This window comes from Helianthus annuus, chromosome 10, assembly GCF_002127325.2.
Source record: "Helianthus annuus cultivar XRQ/B chromosome 10, HanXRQr2.0-SUNRISE, whole genome shotgun sequence".
NCBI lineage: Eukaryota > Viridiplantae > Streptophyta > Magnoliopsida > Asterales > Asteraceae > Helianthus > Helianthus annuus.
Genome location: NC_035442.2, coordinates 169,330,219 through 169,352,273, shown reverse-complemented (window position 1 = coordinate 169,352,273; position 22,055 = coordinate 169,330,219). Strand labels below are relative to the sequence as shown.

Below are 22,055 nucleotides of genomic sequence, written 5' to 3'. Positions count from 1 at the left end.
GCTCAAAATATTGAACTTCTATATCTTAAATCTATACTATATAATAAAAGAAACCTGTTTTGAGACACTTGTCATTCTCTCATTTAATTGATTAAAATTATTAATAATACTAACAATAATAATATTTAATCTAAATTAATACAAATTTTTATTATTAATAATATTTAATCAAATCTAAAATCTAATCTAATACAAATTTTTATTATCAATAATATTTAATCAAATCTAATAAGAATTCACACGAATTCCAAAATAATAATAATATTTATGATAATAATTCCTTTCATCTCATCCTCTGCGTATGCATGTGCAGGTATATTGAGTTAGAAAAAAAAACTTAATTTCCTAGCCCAATTGCCACTTAATGATTATCGGTCCAACTCCTTTTGAGGACCAAATCGTCCCAACTCTCTTGTGTTCAACTGTTGGCGCATGCATGTTATTTGATCCGATTCCTCAAAACAAACTTCCGAACTTAAGGCCCTAATCCTCAAACCGCCCCAACTGCCAAATTAGTTTATAAATTACGTGAGAGCATGTTGTCTTCTTTATAACTATCCAAAACTCTCATCAAACCCTACCTGCAATTATACTAATCTGCGAGTATAAAAAATCTCTCTCTATCTCCCTCGCTGCGGAATTGGTCCCAAGATCACCACGCAATCGCTTAGTACAACTCACTCCGCAGTTTTTAATTAAGTTTTTGTTGTTTCGGTTTCGGTTCGATCTCAGCTTTAATTTTAGGTGCACTCGTGACATGAACTTGACTTGGTATGAAACTGTGACTTTGACTTGATACAGAAACTATGCTTATACGTACGAACACATGCTACTTGGTATAGAAACTGTGATGTGTATGTTATGTGATGTGCTTATATATGATGCTACTGTGATTATAAGGTTTTATGAATGGTACGAAAATAGTATTAACCTAATTTAAAAAATAATAAAAAAATCTATTTTGACTTAGAAAGATTTTTTTTAACAATAGATAAACCTGTGTAATACACAGGGTTTTTAATGATATAACATTTTTTTATTATTTGCTATATAAAAATAAATTTATTAAACCCGTACAATACATGAAGTTTTTTTTAAGTATAACTTTTCTATTATTTAGTATATAAAATAATATTTCTTCCACTCGTGAATACACAGGGTTTTTTTAAATATAACTTTTTTATTGTTTGGTACATAAAAGTACTTTTATTCAACCCGCACAATACACGAGATTCTTAAAGATATAATTTTTTATTATTTAATATATAAAATTATATTTGCTCGATACATGTAATAAAATGTTACTCAATACATATTACATGTAATATGTAATATGTAATATAAAATTAGTTTTAGGTGCATTCGTGACATGAACTTGACTTGGTATGAAACTGTGACTTTGACTTGGTACAAAAACTATGCTTATATGTACCAACACATGCTACTTGGTATAGAAACTGTGATGTGTATGTTATGTGATGTGATTATATATGATGCTACTGTAATTATAAGGTTTTATGAATGGTACGAAAATAGTATTAACCTAATTTAAAAAATAATAAAAAATCCATTTTGACTTAGAAAGATTTTTTTAACAATAGATAAACCTGTGTAATACACAGGGTTTTTAATTATATAACATTTTTTTATTATTTGCTATATAAAATTAAACTTATTAAACCCGTACAATACACGAAGTTTTTTTTAAGTATAACTTTTCTATTATTTAGTATATAAAATTATATTTCTTCCACCCGTGAATACACATGGGTTTTTTTAAATATAACTTTTTTATTGTTTGGTACATAAAAGTACTTTTGTTCAACCCGCACAATACACGAGGTTCTTAAAGATGTAATTTTTTATTATTTAATATATAAAATTATATTTACTCAATACATGTAATAAATGAGGTTTTTAAAAATATATTGTTTTTATTTAGTATATAAAATTATATTTATTAAACCCGTGCAATACACGGGGTTCTAATCTAGTAATATATATGATTGAATAGTATTAAAACTTAACAATATATCTTAAATAATATATGATTGAATAGTATAAAAACTTAACAATAAAAAATGTGGCACTGAGGTGTAGGTTTATGAATCACCCACATTGTGGAACTTGTTTTATATTTTTCTCCTATGTTTAATATTTTGAAATATGGCAAATATTATAAAAAAACACCATACTTTTTGGTTTTTCTCATAAAAAAGTCACTCCATAATCATTTGCATACAAAAAACACTATACTTTTTGTTTTTTCTCGTAAAATTTACTCAGGGGTCGTTTGGCAACTTCTGAATGGTGAAATGTTGAACCAGTAAAAGGTCTGAACCATTAAGTGCTGAACCAGTAAGAGGTCTGAACCATTAAGAGCCAATATAATGCTTAACCCTTCAGAGGCAAATGTCTGACCAATTTAGATTAGAGGTCTTAACCATTCAGACTCTGTATAATACTTAACCATTTAGAGGCAAATGTCTGTACCATTCAGACATCTGCTCACGAAACAAACAGTCTGAACCATTAAGTGCTGAACCAGTAAGAGGTCTGAACCATTAAGAATCCCATTAAAAGGTAAACAAACAGCCCCTCAATCTTTTTAACGCATAAAAGCCACTCCATATGTCAATTTGGAACAGAATTATGATCTTTTTGTATTAACTAACCTGTAATAAAGGTTTTTTTTATATGGCCTTACGGCCTTGGTGAAGGTCTACGACCCTCAGCCCACTTGTTAAAAGAAGAGAATCAATATTCTCATTCATATGTTTATTGGACTGATCTGTGTTGGGCTGATGGTGAAGCCTGGTAACTTTGGGCCTGTTACATCTTTGGGCTTATGTGCGAGTGGGATGCTTATTAAATAAGTGTTGTTTGTTTGAACTGATTTAATGTTTGTTGCAAGTTGTTAGAAACAGCTGGAAGTTTGAGGGGGAGTTATGAAACTTTAGAGGGATTCCGATCATCACATAGCATTCTTTTGGACTAAAGTGTAACTTTGAATGTGCAGCCATATAAAAGCAGTGTTATCAGTCATTTGTTAAAAAGAATTATTCCCCAAAATTCTCTCTAAGTTATTACCCTCTCACAATTATTTTTTCATCTTTCTCTGGTTCTGTACAGGCGATTAGAGTGGTGATTAGGGTTTCAAGTTCGTCTTTGTCGCTGTAATCAGCCGTTGTCTGAGTAATCGTTGTTGTTGTCTTCAGTTGCTGTTGTCTCCAGACGGAGTTGTCTCAGCCGATAGTCTTAGTGATTTCTTGTAGAAATCACGGTTGTGTTTCAGAGAACTTGTTATCTCTGTGTATATTTTTGGTTTATTTCGTTTTGTCAGTCCATAGATCTTACTGATCTGTTGTATTTGTTCATTGTATTACACAGATCTCATCTTCTTGAGATCTAGGGTTTGGAGGGTGTTTTTTGGTTTGGGTTAAATAATAAAGTTTCTGTCACCGTTTTGTCGCTTCTTGGTTGTTCTAAGTTGTTGATTGTCTAGTTTTGTTGTATTTTTCATACCATTTGACACCACTTGGCCATGGTTTTTCCATTTCTCTTGCTTGTGATGCTCTTTTGACTTTTCCACCCCCTTGTTCTTTCATTATCTCTCCCCATTGTACGTAACTTGAAAGAACACACTCATTTGTAGTTAACTAATTCCAACTAATTAACCACAACACGACTAATAATAATTATCATTTTAACTCACAAAACACCATTCCAAAACCCGTCCATCACTATGCACGACCAAGCTTGGCTAATTTTAGTGATTTTCTAAGGTCGGGTCCATGTCAACTCGACAGGTTCGTGGTTGACCCATTTAACCCATTTATTTACTTTATTTTTTTCTTAACGTGTGTTTTATGTTAAAGCATCAACATGTTAAAAAAAAGGCGAGCTAATTAGGTTATGTTTATGTCAATCCACGAAAATTCGGGTTAAAGGGTTCTAACACGATTTTTGTATTTATGTTAGATTAGACCCGTCAACCAACATGCACAACCTCTATAACACCCCTAACAAAAATGCATAAAACTAAGATGGAGAAAAACCAAAAATCATATACAAGAGTTGAAACAAATTAAGAAAAATTAATAAAATTTTCAAATTATGACTTGCTTTTGAAGAAAAAAAATTACGATAAAATTTTCAAATTATGACTTGCTTTTGAAGAAATAAATTACAATGGATAAGATACACATGATATTTTAAATCTTGTTAATATGTAGGGTACTTAAAGGTAAACTCTCGCCGCCGACGTATATCACAAAAATCAAATATATATTTTTCATCATTCTATAATCAAATCTACTATTTTTCATTTTTAGTAATTTATCTTCTTTTTCTAATCAAACGAAAACCGTGAGTAAGAAGTAAAATACTTATTATATCCATGTAAAAACTACCTTTCCTTGATAAAACCAAATTCCTATAAACTCTTCTTCAATCAAATCCAATCGCTATATATTCTATACCTTTTACTTCAATTATTACACTACTCAGTTAATAATACTATTTGTTTTTCCCATGGTGATGAGCAAAGGGGCGGCAATGATAGGTGGAGATGCGATTATCGGTGAGGCGGCACTGATTCAGCGACAGCATGCGCGAAGGTCACAAAGATGGTTGAAAGTGGCGAAGATATATAATGAGTTTGAGGAGGAGTGTGCTACAAGTAACGAGAAGTTGAAGCAGATTGCAGACGCCATGACTATGGAGATGCATGCTGGACTTGCATCGGAAGATGATAGTAAACTCAAGATGCTTGTCAGCTACGTTGAAAATCTTCCCAACGGGTAATTAGTTTAATTCGTCTATTAATTTGAACTCTGGTATTCCATTGATATTACCTGTGAATTAGAATCGTAATTAGTTTATCACATCAACCAAAACTAATTGTTGTGAATAATGTGAATTCAGTTCGTAATATAATAGTTAAAATGTAGATCCCTCTAATTTTAGATAGGATGGAGTTCATTGGTTCGATTAACTATATATTCGAGTAGACACGATTAAACATGTTTACTGAAAAAATACACATTGTGATTTTTTACTTTTTAAAAATAAATAAAATTATGAGGTTAGGATTCATCATTTCTTTTTCTTGCTACATAAAACATAAAACTGTTTTATAGATATTAGATATCAAGTAGTTAAACGAGTTGTATTCGAATTTAATACTTGTGTTATACGTGTCGTCAGAGACCCGATAAAACACGATTTGTCAGTAACATGTGATTGAGTTATATCAAAATATTCAATTAATTTACATTTGAAACCAAATAACATAAATCTAATAAATTAGGAAAAAGTTGAAAACATAGCCGTAGACTAAGGATTTTGGGCCCATCACAGCCCAATAACTGTGTCTACTTTGTTTGGTTCAAAGTTATGTTCATGTGAAATTGACAGATTTATGATTTATCAACCTTTTCTTCTATCATTGAAAGATGATTGAGCTAAATGTTATTTATCTCCATTGCTTTATTACAGTGACGAGGAAGGCGTGTATTACGCATTGGATCTTGGTGGAACAAACTTCAGAGTGTTGCGTGTGCAATTAGCAGGGAAGTCGGGCATCAAATCTCAAGAGTTTGTTGAAGTGTCAATTCCTCCACAGTTGATGGTTGGAACTAAACAGGTAAATCTCTCCATATCTTATCATGTTTTCATTCATTAGTATAAGTTTAATTATCTATATGATCTCCACTTGAAGTGGCAAAACATAACTGAAATGAACTTATCTTTTCAGGAACTTTTCGATTATATTGCAACAGAACTTGCAAAATTTGTTGGCGACGAAAGTGACAAGTTTCATTTGCCTCCGGGCCGACAAAGGGAGTTGGGTTTCACCTTTTCATTCCCTGTAATGCAATTATCAATTGCTTCCGGGACTCTCATGAGGTGGACTAAAGGATTCTCTATTGATGACATGGTAAATACATTGTTTCGCTATTTATCATTAACACTAATTAATATTAAGTATACCTTAATTGTTTTCTTAAACAAAATCTCATGTCTATCCCCCCATAGCATATAGTGCAATAAAACTTTTAAAAGTAAATTTTAGTTTTGAGAGTGATTATGATTTTCTAGTTATTTTAGTTGCTATAAGCAGTGTTGCAGAATTCGGCCTAGGCGGCCGATTAATCGGCGCCTAGGCGCTAGGCGTCCACTTACTGCCTAATTTTGAGCTAGTCGGTCAATTAATCGGCCATGGTCAAAGTCGGTCAAAGGCGGTACCTAGGCGGTCCTAGGCGGTCAAAAATCGGATTAATCGGACTATGTTAATCGGTCAAAATCGGTCCTAGGCGGTCAAAATTGGTCAAAGTCGGTCAAAATCGAACCATACTATCTGAAACTTGAAGTATTTATGTGAATTTTGAAGTATTATTTTTATATTATTAGGTATATATATATATATATATATATATATATATATATATATATATATGGTAGGGTTCATGAGTGAACAATGATTTATTTGTGAACAAAATGAACTTATCCTGACTATTGATTTTGTAGATCTAGATTTTTTCTTTAATGGCAAGATTGTAATTATCTTTTGTAACTTACAAGTATTTTAAAAGACACAAGGGTATAATTGTATATTTCTATCTTCATTTAATTAATTAATTTTTTCTCTCTCCTGATTTCTCTTTCCAATTAAAAGAATATTTAATTACATATTCTATATTTTTTTTCTCTCACATATTACCTAACTTAATATTTCATAATTTAAAAAAAAAATACAAACATTATCAAATATTGTTCCAGCTAGAACACAATTAAAAATATTTAATACATTCTCTATACATATATGTATTACATCAGTGTTTGATGAAAAGATGTACAGTGGAAACAATATGGAGTAATACACAAGTGTATAAGTCTGATATATATCGACATGTATACACTATGTACTTGAATAATACACAGGTGTATACGTCTGGTATATACCGACCCGTATACACATATGTACTTGAATAATACACAAGTGTATAAATCTGGTTTACACTAACCCTTGAAAACAAGATATAATAATACACAAGTGTATAAGTCTTGTATATACTGACCTGTATACACATATGTTAAAAATCATAATTTAATTAGGTTTAATATTTTATTTTAAAAGGAACATAACCGTTTATTTTATAAAAAAAAACCCTTCAATCTCTTATAATTAAAATGATAGAGAAATAATTAAAAATGAGAGAGAGAGTTAATAGAGGAGAAAATTAAGGGATTTTAATTAATAGTACTTATGCTAATGTCAATTTTACCCTTTTAATCTAAAAAATGATCAAGGGCCAAGATTAGTTCACTTAGTTCACTCTCAAGAAGTTGTTCACTCATGATCCTAATCCTATATATATATATATATATATATATATATATATATATATATATATATATATATATATATATATATATATATATATATATATGATAATGCTAGATAAAAAACCCTAAAATTCTTAGAAAACTCTGGAAACCCAAATGGGAAGCCATTTTTACCCAACCTCCCGACATTTTTTTTTTTTGAAAAAAATTACACATGTAATATACATGTTTTAGAGTGTTTTGGGCCAAAAAAAAACAAAAAAGCGCCGAAGGGATTTTTTTAAAAAAAATAAACAAATTTCAGCTCCTAACACGTGTTAAGCAAAAAAGACATAATTTCGCTGAAAATTGCTGAAACTTGTTTTTTTTTTTTTTAAATATCCCTTCGGCGCTTTTTTGATTTTTTTGGCCCAAAAGTCTTAAAAACATGTATATTACATGTGTTATTTTTTTCAAAAAAAAAAAAATGTCGGGAGCTTGGGTTTTCTCGGGTTTTTTATATATATAGGGTTTTCTATCTAGCCCTACCCTATATATATATATATATATATATATATATATATATATATAATTTTGAAAAAATACATATAAAAATCCCATTCCGATTAATCCCTAGGCGGTATCTCACTGCCCGACTAGCGCCTAGCGCCTTCTACAACATTGGCTATAAGATAACTGGTGAAGTTAACGTGTGCAACTTTTTTTTACGCTATATAGGTTGGTCAAGATGTAGTATCGGAATTAACACAAGCAATGAAAAGAAAAGGCATTGATATGCATGTTTCCCCTCTGGTAATTTCATTATTATCATGTTTCTTTATAGTTTTCCATTTTCTATACAAATAAATAATGTGGCATGTTGGATCCAGGTGAATGATACAGTTGGAACATTAGCAAGAGGTAGATACGACAACAACGACGTTGCCATTGCTGTAATTATGGGTACCGGTACAAATGCAGCTTACGTTGAACAAGCCCATGGTATACCAAAATGGCACGGCCCGCCACCTAAATCAGGAGAGATGGTGAGCCAAACTATAAACTGACCACAATACAGCCTTTCTATTAATAAGTTTGGTGAATATATGTTAAACTAATGTATATCAAACTTCATTTGTTGTGTAGGTCATAAACATGGAGTGGGGTAACTTCAGCTCGTCACATCTTCCGTTGACGGAGTATGATACTGCATTGGATATAGAAAGCTTAAACCCGGGTCAACAGGTGATTGTTTCTGCGTATGCTTTTGCTGATACACCATATAGATGTATATGGATTAGGATCAAATACAAAGGATCCTAATTGTAAGAAGTGTAAGAAGGATTTATAGAGTGACAAGTGTCCAATAACCTAAAAAAACCCACTACACAAAAAAACCCTACTACAAAAAAAAAAAAAAAAAAAAAAAAAAAAAACCTTAAACATCCACCACCACCAAAAACCTAAACCCCCCCCCCCATCACCCACCCCAAAAAAATATATACATATATATATATTTTTTTTGCCGAGGGGGTGGGGGGTGGGGGTTTAGGTTTTGGGTGGTGGTGGGTGTTTATTTTTTTTTAGATTTTTTTTTAGGTTTTTGGGGGTGGGGTAGGTTTTTTGGGGGTCTTTTTGGTGAGGTATAGTTTTTTTTTTTTTTTGCCCGGGGGGGGGGGGGGGGGTGTTTAGGTTTTTGGGTGGTGGTGGGGTGGGGTGGGGGTTTAGGTTTTTGGTGGTGATGTAATGGATTTAGTTTTAGCTTATTGGACAATTGTCACTCTATAAATCCTTCTTACAGTTCTTACAATTAGAAGCCTTTGTAGAATAACTTGACCCACATGTATATATATTGTTATTAACACATAATATTATTGACAGATGTATGAAAAAATGATTTCGGGGATGTACCTGGGAGAAATTCTTCGTAGAGTTTTGCTTAGGATGGCCGATGAGGCTGCTCTTTTCGGTGACACTATCCCCCCAAAACTAAAAACTCCATTTGTGTTGAGGTATATATATTACTATACTATGTTAAACCGTTTAAATTTGAATATCCAACACGAAAGTGATTTATTGATTTTATGTACATAGTATTTTAATCATACGAAACTGATTGTTACATTTTTTGTTATGGCACTCGCAGGACGCCTGAGATGTCTGCAATGCATCATGACACATCCAAGGATCTTAGAGTGGTCAGACACAAGCTAAAAGACATTTTAGAGGTACATTTTTTAAACTAGCCAAGCGATTTGTTCTGAAACTTACCCGTCCCATACATGTTTGCCACCTCTATGATTAACATAGTCGAGAAAGTTAGTCATTACTAACCCAAACACTTTGGTTGCAGATATCTAACACATCTTTGAAGACACGAAAGCTCATAGTCGAGCTTTGCAATGTCATTGCCACACGAGGGGCCCGTCTTACTGCGGCTGGGATTTTGGGCATTTTGAAGAAAACCGGAAGGGATATTGCCAAAAACGGGGAGACGCCAAAAACAGTGATAGCAATGGACGGCGGTTTGTATGAGCATTACACTGAATACAGGAAGCACCTGGAAAACACGTTGCACGAACTTGTGGGAGATGAGTTAGCAGAATGCATTAAGCTTGTACACTCGAATGACGGTTCAGGAATCGGGGCAGCTCTTCTTACTGCCTCTCACTCTCGGTATTTGGAAATTGACGGGTCATAAGAAAACCAGTTTGATTCTTATGTAACTTTGTTTAAAGCATCATTTGCTTACTTTTATATATTTGATCACATGAAATACTTTATTTAGAAAACAATGGTGTTGTAAGAGAAATTATTTGGAGATGAAAGTGGACTTGTTTTTTTTTTTTTTTTTAATGTTGTTTCTTACCAAAATTAGTCTCTTTTGAGGAAGTGATATATGTGTTTTGAAAATAATTATATGGTATTAAAATCAGAATGAGATAATGATGTGTAGGGGTGTGCAAAAAACCGAATTAATCGAACCATAACCGAATTAACCGACAAAACCGAACTGAAAAAACGAATCAAATAAAAAACCGGTGGGTCGGTTAATGGTTTTTTTGAAAACCGAAAGTAGCGGGTCGGTTATGGTTATCATTTTTTCCATACCCACCATAACCGAACCGAACCGACATGTAATAAATCTTTGTAGGATTTAGGACTTTTTACCATATTTTTGATATTTTATGTTTTTGACTGAAGATTTTAGTGCTTATTTTTCATATCATTTTGTGGTTTTGGTTGAATGTTTATTTGAATTTATGGAATGTATCATATCACTTTATTTAGATATTCGATAATAATTGATATTAATATCATAGATTATATTTATTTTTTAATACTATATAATATATTAATATATACAAATATGTAATAACAATTTATTCCATGTTAAAAAAAATTAAGCTATTTTTAGCTAAGCTAAATACATGGTTAACCACCCATAACCGACCCACTATAACCGTTAAAACCAAATAACCATAACCATCGTAACCGATCGGTTATGGTTATGGTTATCCAATAACCGACATCGCGGTTATGGTTATGGATTTTTATCAAAACCGACCCAAACCGACCCATGCACACCCCTAATGATGTGTAATAACACATATAGCAAGAAACACTATATGAAGGTGCTTATGTTGGTTAAAAGTTTTGAGAATCTTAAATGGATAAGATATGTATAAAATTCTTTTGATTAGTGAAAGGAATAAATGTTATTTTAGGATGTTATAATTTTACAAGTAACATAATAAATCATAAACAACCATAGGATGTTATAATTTTACAACCTTTGTAGCGAAGTGGTAGAACGAGTTCTTGCCATGGACGAAGGAACCGGGAGCTTCCCTCTACAAGTATCAACACCGAGCATTTTCCTTTTATGTTGTGCTAAGCATTTACTCCAAAACTGACAAGATGATGATATGAAACTCACTCCAAAACCGACAAGATGATGGATGATACATGAAACTCACTCCAAAACCGACAAGATGATGATATGAAACTCAAGAAACATTTGTATTAGTTTCACAAAATATATGTATATTGATATGCAAGTAATGATGTAATAACAAGATATCTTGAAAACAACTAACTTTTAGAGATTATATTTGTAGATCATTATGTAGTTTTTCTTCCTTTTATTTGCCCATGGAAACCAGCTTTAAACAAGAAATGAGATGGAGAAAAATAGGAAGAACAAGAACCACCATTAATCTCATTTTTGTACTTTTTCTCACTTTAACTTGGGCTGCGACCTGCCTTTTCTTTCAGCCTCAAAAGGCTGGAACTTTTTACCCAAAAGCAAGAGTAAAAAATGTGTTGAAAGCCCATACATTTCTAAAGTAATCATACATACTAGGTTTGTTCCCACCCGGGGGTTGCGGCGGGGAACTAACCTGTCTTGCGAAGGATTAATCAGTAATGTACATGTTTGTAAACTCGTACTATGAGATTAGGAGTGTACTTTTTTGGGAAGGCAAAAACTTCATTAATTTAATGAAGAGAGCGGCTCAGCCGAGAGCTGGAAAAACCGCAGGACACCAAATAAACATACACCAATTTAGAATAGACTCCACCAACCAATTTACATTTTCTTCAATAATGCTAAATTTGCACCAGATGTCCTAATCTATCCATCCTAATTTTCTTCTATTTTTGACCCAAAGATAGGATAGATTTTTTATTTCTTCAACCACTGATCTTATGCCTGGATGACTTCTTTGTAAAAGCAACTTGTTCCTTGTTCTCCAAATGCACCAAAAGATAGTGAAAAAAACCTTAAGCAAATTCGATTGTGCCTTTTTACCAAACAAACTACTGAATTACCTGGGATGCCTGTGCCCATAAGAAATCGCGGAGCCACCCATTAATAGTAATAGAACTATGAGAAAAGTTTCCTCCCATGATATGAGTTACGACTCCTTGATCGCTTATAAAGAGGGGATGGAATAGGAATATCTCTTTTGGCCAAGTTGAATAAAGTGAGAATCCAAAGTCTACCTTACCTTAATCGGAACCCAGTTATTCCATGTATAGCATTGATTCGACTGGGCAAACATACTCTTTACAATAATCTTCCGAACCCAAATCTGATGCAATAGTCCACGCCTATGAGTCCGCCCGGGCTGATATGCATATGTTTTGGAGAATAGACAAGCACCGGTTCCATTCATTCTGCTCCACAGGTGAAATAAATCCCCTCTTTCACTCACATCCCCAATTCAGAAGCCCATTAGAGTCTTTAAAGCATGCTGAGACATAAAGAGTTCTTTTTTTCGTTTTGTGCACCTGTAAAAAGAAAATATAAGTTTTATTATATAAACTTGATATTTATTATGACTCTTTTGAATCAAGACCATTTTCACTTTTATCTGCTTTAGAAACTAATTCTTCCAACGATACGACAAAAAGCAAATCATGCTTAGTATTTTAGAACTTCTAAACTAAGCATAGCATAAATGCTTAAAAGCATATAATTTGATCAAATAAAACTAACTTAATTCAACAAACTTACAAAAAATCAATCAAACTTCTCTAATTAAAAACATATATTCAAAACCACATCAAAATCAAACACATACCACCATTGACTCAGGTTTGCCAGGTGCATCTTTCTCATTCACATGAGAAACACAATACAATCCAAATCAACAATAAATCTAAACGCTAATAAAAGTCAATTAACAGTTCTCGAAAATATCTATATAAAATTATACACTATAGACATTGGTAAAATCATTCTTAGTATTAATGTTCAACTATATATTTAAAAGATTTCCAATCATCTGATAATGTTGTTTACTTGTTTATATGCACGATGTGAAACAAATAAACAATATGTAAAAATATACTATCAGTTTATACTATACAATTAATTAACTCGGAGAATCATATGATATCCATCTTTTATTTTATCACTTTTAACTAATAAAGTCAATTAAAAAGTCCTAATTACTGAAATTAAACATGACTTTGACGATATAAAGTGAATGAAATGGCGAGATTAGGATAAAGCATGCCGCCATCGCCGCACTTGATTTGTCGTTGTCATAGTCGGTCGGACACCGGATAACCCGTGAACGGTAAATGAAATCAATTAAGGGCAATTGCCTGTGGTAGGTGGCATTGGTGTGGTTTTCATCCCCTGTAGATAAATAGATAGAGACATAAGGTGGTTGTTATTTAACCCATGAGATCAAACACAAAAAACTTGTAGACAAAAGGTCAAATGTTAAATTATTTCAGTTTGTAATACTAACACATCAGAGTTGTAATCCACATATCAAATTTTGGATTTACACACATGTTTTAAGATGAAACTGACCAGGAAAGAAAAAAAATCCCCTAATAGAACATGAAGCAATAAGTTCTTACCAAAGGGTGAATGCCGAAAAAAATTTCAAGAATCCTTGTTAGTTTTCATTGTTCTTGATCAAAAGTGCCGACAAACTGCAAAAATTATTCAACAAACTTCTTGATGTTATAGTAAATTATTAGTATCATAAAAATCCAAAATAGAAATCAATTAATATAGAAAACAAATCTTTCATAAAAGACTTGTTTGGCTGTGTTAACAACGCAGAAGATGAAGATGAACAACTCCTGAACATATAAGCAAATCACGTATTAACAAAAAAAAGATGCAGAAAACCATCTTACTTAATCAAAATAGCAACCGGATTATCCAAACCATCAATAGGCACAACAGACGTCGAACCCAAACCATATATCCGCTCTTTCTTCGCATCATCAATATCCAACACAATCGGAACCGACATATTAACAACCGACCCGTATCCCAACCAGAGCGAGCTGAAATGAAGAGTCTGGAGGAACTCGGATTCCAGTGAGCGGACTCGCACACCCCTCACTCAACTCAGCACATGAACCCATTCCAAATCAATCCTCGAAAGGTTGATCTTACCGACCCTATCTCTTCCCTCTTCTTTAAACCTTTATTAATTCACAAAGGTTATGTCTCATCATTTGCATTTACTAAAACATGAATCTTGAGCTCTCCTTTTTTTTAACCCCAAGCATCTACAATCACACAATCCACGATTGAATCCAGTGGAAACAAAAGTACAAAACCTCAAAAAGGAAGCTCGAATTCAGAATAAATTAAATCTAAAAATCACATGCAACAAAAAGAAATAAAGATGAGCATACCTCAAGTGAAATCGGAGTGGTCGGAAACCTTAACAGCGACGCGAGATGTGTTAATGTTGAAAACAAAGTGATGAAAACTATGGTGGTTGGTCAAACCACCATAGTCTTCATCATCGTGAAACCAACACCACCATCGTCAAACCACTCCCCCGTCCATCCCCAATCCACCATCAGCAACCCCAGATAACCTTCACCCAATTATCCTTCATCACAGCTTTCCTCTCTCTCTACGACTCTTTTAGCTTCACTACCACTATAGTTTATGATATAATTTTCAATTTATGATATAAGCACCAAATTCTCATCTTCTAAAAGTAGTACAAACGTTAAGCTAAAATCTCACATATATAACAAACCATTAATATTTTTCAGTTAGTCTCATTCTCAAGTTACCCAGAACAAAAAAAAAAAGTATTCTGCTACTGACTCCTATTTCAATTTTTTTTTCTGTGTCAACAATTGGTGAAAACTAAAAGTAAACCGAAAACTATATGAATCATCAACAAAACTACAATCTAACATGTCAAGTTGGCCTGAGAGGCATCGATCAACACAGATCTGAAACATGCAAGCCTTAATCGGTTCAACGGAGCTTCACTAGAACCCTAGGTTTATTCGTCGGAAGTTCAAGTCGATACGAGAACACCAATGCACCCACCACCGACGGATTCGCCTCTTAATTTGTCACCGTGACTACTGCCGTGATCGGTCACCACCAGACACCGCTCAATCACATGTCATTTCCTCATGCAGGTCACGGAAAAGCAGAATCCGGCCGCCCTTCAATATCTCTCTAACGATGAGTTTAGCAAGTGATAAATGAGGCTGCACATTAGATAAACACCTGTAATCATGAAAGATCTTAGGGTAATGACGCGTGGTCAATGACGCAGATGTGTGGCTGCTACCACTATTCATTCCCATACATATAATATGCTTGATGACTTGATGTCAAGTATATGAATAGAGTCTTGCTAATCACACACAGCCAAAATAATTTTCACACTCCTAAGCGCTCCGCTTTGGCCATAGCGCGGCGCTTAGGGCGACAAAAGGTGATACGAGGTTTCGAATGACTGAATGAGTGACAAACTGACAGACATAAAGGTGACGAGGTTTCAGTCGCCTCGTGAACCCTAAGCGCCGCGCTTTGGCCATAGCGCCGCGCTTCGATCCCAAATTCTGGCTTTAAATCACTGGCCAGACAACAGATTCATCACTCGAATTGTTTTCTGTCGATCTTCTTTGCTCTATTAGTTAAATTTTTTGAAAAAACGATGTCGTGGTTCAGTAACTATCTTTTCGGTGAATATTCTGACGAGTCAGTTGTTCCTGATTCTTACGAGGGGACCGCTATTTCTGACTCGTTTGAGAAACCGGTGTCGTCCAACTTGAGGGAGACAGAGGTTGTATCTGGCATTCGTTATCGTGATAACACGGTGCAGCTGGATTTGAATACCCCTGTGGAGGACCCTTACGCACAACAAGGTTATTCGAATTTCGGTTACGGTGGCGAGTATAGCTTTGTACAGCAGGAGTGTTATCCAAACGACAGTTACGGTTGTCAACAAGGTTATTCGAATTTCGGTTACGGTGGCGAGCAAAGCTTTGTACAGCAGGAGTGTTATCCAAACCAGAGTTACGGTTGTGAACAGAGCTTTGAACATCAAGTCTATTCGAATCTCGGTGACGATGGTGAGCCGGAGGATGTGTCTGTTGACGAGGAAGGTTGTTACCCGGTTACATTTTCGTTTGATACAACGCAGACCTTTTCGTCACGTAAAGAGTTGGTGCGTTGGGTACAAGACACGGCAAAAGACAATGGTTACCTCATTGTGACAAAGAGGTCGAATAAAAGAGGAGAGAATTACAAGATTTGGTTTCAATGTACTTTTGGTGGGGAGCATAAGAGTGTAGCTACACAGAGGAAAACGGGTAGCAAGAAAATAGGCTGCCCGTTCGAGATGATCGGGTTTTCGGAATCATCCGGAAGTGTTTGGAGGATCGAGGTGACGAAGGCGAAGCATAACCACACTCCTATTGAAAACTTCGAGGGTCACGCGTATGCGAGAAGGCTTTCTTCGAAGGACAAAAAACTGGTTAAGGAGTTGGCAGAGCAAGATATTCGCAACCAAAGTATTTGGCGAACGCTGACAAAAAACAATCCGGCTAGAAAGCTTATTCCGAAAGATATACACAACGCTGTTCAGAAGATCAACGCCGAAAAAAATGTCGGTAAGTCTCCGATGCAAAAACTTGAAAACATTCTTATCGAAAAAAATTACACTTATTACATGCGCACGAATGAGATATCGAACGAAGTTGAAGACGTCTTCTTTGTTCACGAAAAATCATTCACTATGTGGTGTGCCTTCCCGCATGTGCTAATGATTGACGCCACATACAAAACGAACATGTACAACCTGCCATTTGTTCAGGTCGTAGGCATGACGTCGACAAACAAATCGTTTACGGCTGCATGTGCTGTAATTTCCGCCGAGAAGTCAGAGAACTACCTATGGGTGTTGCAGAGGATCAAGTCTATGCTGGCAGGATGTATGGAACCGCGCGTGATTTTAACAGACAGGGATTTTGCGCTAATGAACGCGTGTGAACAAGTTTTTCCAAAAGCGCATAAGTATCTTTGTCGGTTCCATATTCAACAAAATATTAATAAGAACAGCAAGAAGAAATTCTCTGACAAGGAGTGGAAAGAATTCGTACGTACATTTTGGACATTGTGCGAGTCTACGACCGAGGAAATATACATGTATAACTTGGAAAACTTTGAAGCACAGCTGAAAGAAGCTGACCGTGAACGTGAGTATTTCTTACATAATTATGTTCAAATTTTATATAATAACAAAAACTGACTATTTACGTTTTTTTAATTTTAGAGGTTTATGATTATATGAAGAAATCCTGGTTGGATCCGTACCGTGAAAAGTTTGTATCTTGCTGGATTAACCGAACTATCAACTTTCACCAGACTACGACCAACAGGGTTGAGAGCATGCATGCAACATTAAAAAGTCACTTTCCAAGTCATCGCAACACACTGGATAAACTTGTACTGTATGTTGATCATGTTGTTGCTAAACAATACACCGAGATTAGAAATACCTTTGAAACAAGCCTCCGAAAAGTGATGACGCACCACAAGAATCAGCCCATGCTTGCATATATTCTCAGAAAGGTTTCAATATATGCGATTGAGCTTTTGAGTATGGAACTAAAGCGTAAGGAAGACGGGTTGAGAGCCTACGGTGCAAGCTGTGGTTGCCAACTTTTTACCAGCTGTGGTTTGCCATGTGCCTGTCGTTTGGAAAAGTTGGAAAATAAAGGTAATTATTATTTTTGAACTTTCTCGTTATGATTTTGCCACCTAATTTGTTTTCATCCACAGGTCAGCAAATCCGGATCACACACATAGACGTGTTTTGGAAGAAGCTTGACTTCAAGCCTGCAAGGAATAAAATAGAGGATATTGATGTAGACGCGGAATTTGAAAAATTGAAAAAACAGATCGATCCAACACCCCCTCAAGTGAAAAGGAGCTTCTTTGAAAAGTTTCAGCAAATCCTCAATCCAGGGAACAGTAACAAAAAACCTCCTGCTGTTCTGAAGAAAACTCGTGGTCGACCAACATTGAAAACGCAGGAAGAAAGAAAGGTTGAAGCTGCTAGACAAAGCTCTTACATTCCGTCAGAAGAAACTTGGGTCGATGCCTCAGACGATCTTCCCCGTCACAGCTCGTACATATCAGCCGAAGATTCTAGAAGAGAAAAGAATACCAAACCACTCAACCTACACCCTGATTTCCCGAATATCAAGCTCGGTCCTAAGACGGATATAGCGATCCGCAACTACGCATCTCAGATTCCCAAAGTGATCCATCCATACATCGTTAAAATAAAGGACGTGAAACCAGATGGTCATTGTGGATTTAGAGCGGTGGCTGTTGGGTTAGGAGTGAAACAAAATTCATATTTGAAGACCCGGGAACAGCTTCTAAAGGAGTTACGTATGAACGAATCGCTTTGGAGGCAGGTTTTCGATCCGGAAAATGTAGGACATTATGATGAGCTGGTTAAACGGATCGATTTCAAGGGGGTGGGACGAGCAGGTATCGAAAATTACATGTCGATGCCTGAGACGGGGTTTCTTATTGCCCAACGATACGGTGTGATTGTTCACACCTTTGACATTCGTGGGAGCGATACAATTTTCCCTATGCTGGGCGGCCCAAACGAAGCTGAGGAACCTCACCTGGTAGTTGCGGTTGTGTTCGTCGACAAGGGGCATTTCATACATGTAGAGCTTGGAGGTTGTTATCCAATGCCTCCCCCAAACCTACTCTGGACAACGAACAGAACAGAGCGGGCAGCAGCCTGGCATACATTATACAGGGATCAGACCAACACGTACGAAATGCTTACGTATCGTGCCCCCGACCTTAGTGCAACCCCATATGTTCACGATGTATCTTAAATGTGTTTAATAATAATCACGTTTGTGTTTGTGTATCTTAAATGTGTTTAATAATAACCACGTTTGTGTTTGTTCAATATACGCGTTATATCACGTTAAAAACCGAATGTCACCGACACGACCCAATCGGAACAAAATACGCACTTGTACGACCCGAAATGACAATATACATCATAATACTACAATTAATGAAAAAATACATCATGTTCATGTACGGTAGGCGGCTGATACACATAACACTTCTCACAGGAGTACTTGTGATTTCAAACCTAAATGATACGAGATAACGGAATAAGACATCACACGTAACCGATTTGATCCGGAACTTGCCGTATAGTCCATATATATTAAAAAAATGATGTATAATGGAAAAAAGGCAAATTTAGACTATTTATTGACCCGTTTGTTAATTAAATACAATTTTAAAAAATTTAAAAAAAGCCCAAAACGCCCCGCTATGCTCATAACGCGGCGTTTTGGAACCAAAGCGCCGCGCTATGGCCATAGCGGGGCGCTTTGGACCCTCGTTATACACTGAAGCGGGGCATCTTCCCCCCCACTTCACCCAAACAACCAAACACACACACAAGGTGCGATTCACACACACTCGAGCCATTTTCGAAGATTTTTTGAGCTTTCAACCGCATAAAGGTTCGATCTAAACCCCTTAATCTTTCCTTTATCTTTGCATTCAAAAATATTGGTTGATTGTTGTTGATTTTGAGCTTGATCCGCTGCTGTTTGGGTTCTGTTCTTCAGAATGAAGAACCAAAGCGCCGCGCCGAGGCCATAGCGGGGCGCTTTGGTTCATGTTTATTTTTTTTTAATTTGTTTATTAAATAATTTGTTTAATTATTATTATTTGTTTAATTATTATTATTTGTTTAATTATTATTAGTTAATTATTATTTGTTTAATAATTAATTGTTTAATTATTATTATTTGTTTAATTATTATTATTTGTTTAATTATTATTAGTTAATTATTATTTGTTTAATAATTATTTGTTTAATTATTATTATTTGTTTAATTATTATTAGTTAATTATTATTTGTTTAATAATTATTTGTTTAATTATTATTATTTGTTTAATTATTATTATTTGTTTAATTATTATTTGTTTAATAATTATTTGTTTAATTATTATTATTTATTTAATTATTATTTGTTTAATTATTATTAGTTAATTATTATTTGTTTAATAATTATTTGTTTAATTATTATTATTTGTTTAATTATTATTATTTGTTTAATTATTATTAGTTAATTATTATTTGTTTAATAATTATTTGTTTAATTATTATTATTTGTTTAATTATTATTATTTGTTTAATTATTATTAGTTAATTATTATTTGTTTAATTATTATTAGTTAATTATTATTTGTTTAATAATTATTTGTTTAATTATTATTATTTGTTTAATTATTATTATTTGTTTAATTATTATTAGTTAATTATTATTTGTTTAATAATTATTTGTTTAATTATTATTATTTGTTTAATTATTATTATTTGTTAAATTATTATTTGTTTAATTATTATTTCCTTATTTATTATTAGTTTATTAATATTTTTTTAGTTATTATTATTTGTTTAATTATTATTATTTGTTTAATTATTATTATTTGTTTAATTATTATTTGTTTAATTATTATTTTTGTTTAATTATTATTATTTGTTTAATTATTATTATTTGTTTAATTATTATTAGTTAATTATTATTTGTTTAATAATTATTTGTTTAATTATTATTATTTGTTTAATTATTATTATTTCCTTATTTATTATTAGTTTATTAATATTTGTTTAATTATTATTATTTGTTTAATTATTATTTGTTTAATTATTATTATTTGTTTAATTATTATTATTTGTTTAATTATTATTTGTTTAATTATTATTATTTGTTTAATTATTATTATTTGTTTAATTATTATTATTTGTTTAATTATTATTTGTTTAATTATTAATATTTGTTTAATTGATCAACGTGCAGGGATGGATTTATCTGATGAGGAGATTGAGCATATGGATGAGGGATTGGTGGGGGACGAGGAGGAGCCGGCATGTCCGTATCTTCAGTTTCCGGTTGGGTCACGGGCGAGGGGGAGATGCGCTAGGTTGCGCACCATACCGATTGGGGAGCACGTAGGCATAGACTGGGAGCTGCTATCTACCGTGGGGGAGATCGAGCGGGCGCGTGAGATAGTTGGGCTAGATACTCCTTGGTCGCGCCTATTTGAGTTAGCGATGGAGGACCCGTACCCGGAGCTTACGGTCGAGTTTTGCTCTACGTTTACATACGCGCCGCATCCGGCGGATTACGTGGAGGACCCTTTATTTCCGGTACACGAGGTTACATTCCGTCTGGCCGGTCAGCAGTTTGAGATGAGTGTGCGGGAGTTTGCGTCCACACAGGTTTGTACACTGAGCCTGAGCTTGATACTGATTTATATACGCAGGCTGTTACGATGATGGACAGACAGACGCTTATTAGTTTCTGGAGGGCCATTTCCAGGGTTCCCTTTGGGAAATCCTGGCAAAAGGCCACCACCATTATAGATCCCTTGTACCGATACCTGCACCAGGTGATTGCGTCGACTATCGTGCCGCGGGGTTCCAGCAAGGAGAAGGTCAACCTTAGTGACCTTTTCTTTCTTTACTGCCTACTACGCCGCCAGCCCTGCGATCTAGCAGCCAGCCTGGCAGAGTACTTTGCTACTGCATACCACCGGCAGCTCCGCGGGTTTCTTCACACTGGCTCGTTTATCACCGCCATTGCACGATCGCTAGGGATCGTGCCCGAGCTTGATCCGCTGCTGTCCGATCCGGTCCCGTCATCCAGGTTGGGCCGCGCGTCAGTAGCCGCTATGTAGATCACCCGTACCTTTGATGTCGGTCTGCGGTTCAGGGGTGCTGACGGGCTGATTTGGCAGCCAGAGGTGTTGCCGGAGGTCATCCCGGTTGTTATTGAGGTGAAGCCTGGGGTGTTAGCCCCTCCTGATGTTCAGCGGGACGCTCGGCGGGCTCAGCGACAGGCTCTGGGCATCGATGAGC

The 22,055-nt window shown here is 34.7% G+C and overlaps 1 protein-coding gene across 1 annotated transcript; it reads left to right on the top strand.

Annotated features, from left to right (window-relative positions):
* The first annotated feature begins 4,328 nt into the window (after positions 1 to 4,328).
* Positions 4,329 to 10,046, top strand: LOC110886544 (hexokinase-1). Its single transcript, XM_022134356.2, has 9 exons — positions 4,329 to 4,802; positions 5,500 to 5,647; positions 5,759 to 5,941; positions 8,068 to 8,142; positions 8,220 to 8,375; positions 8,476 to 8,574; positions 9,211 to 9,341; positions 9,476 to 9,557; positions 9,683 to 10,046. The coding sequence occupies exons 1-9, from the start codon at positions 4,534 to 4,536 to the stop codon at positions 10,028 to 10,030; spliced, it is 1,491 nt and encodes a 496-aa protein (XP_021990048.1). The 5' UTR covers positions 4,329 to 4,533; the 3' UTR covers positions 10,031 to 10,046.
* The last annotated feature ends 12,009 nt before the right edge of the window (positions 10,047 to 22,055 follow it).

Coding starts and splice junctions, on each gene's coding strand:
- LOC110886544 (XM_022134356.2), top strand. CDS start 4,534: ATGGTGATGAGCAAAGGGGCGGCAATGATAGGTGGAGATGCGATTATC. Junction 8,376..8,475: donor CACCTAAATCAGGAGAGATG/GTGAGCCAAACT, acceptor TTTGTTGTGTAG/GTCATAAACATGGAGTGGGG. Junction 8,575..9,210: donor GCTTAAACCCGGGTCAACAG/GTGATTGTTTCT, acceptor TATTATTGACAG/ATGTATGAAAAAATGATTTC.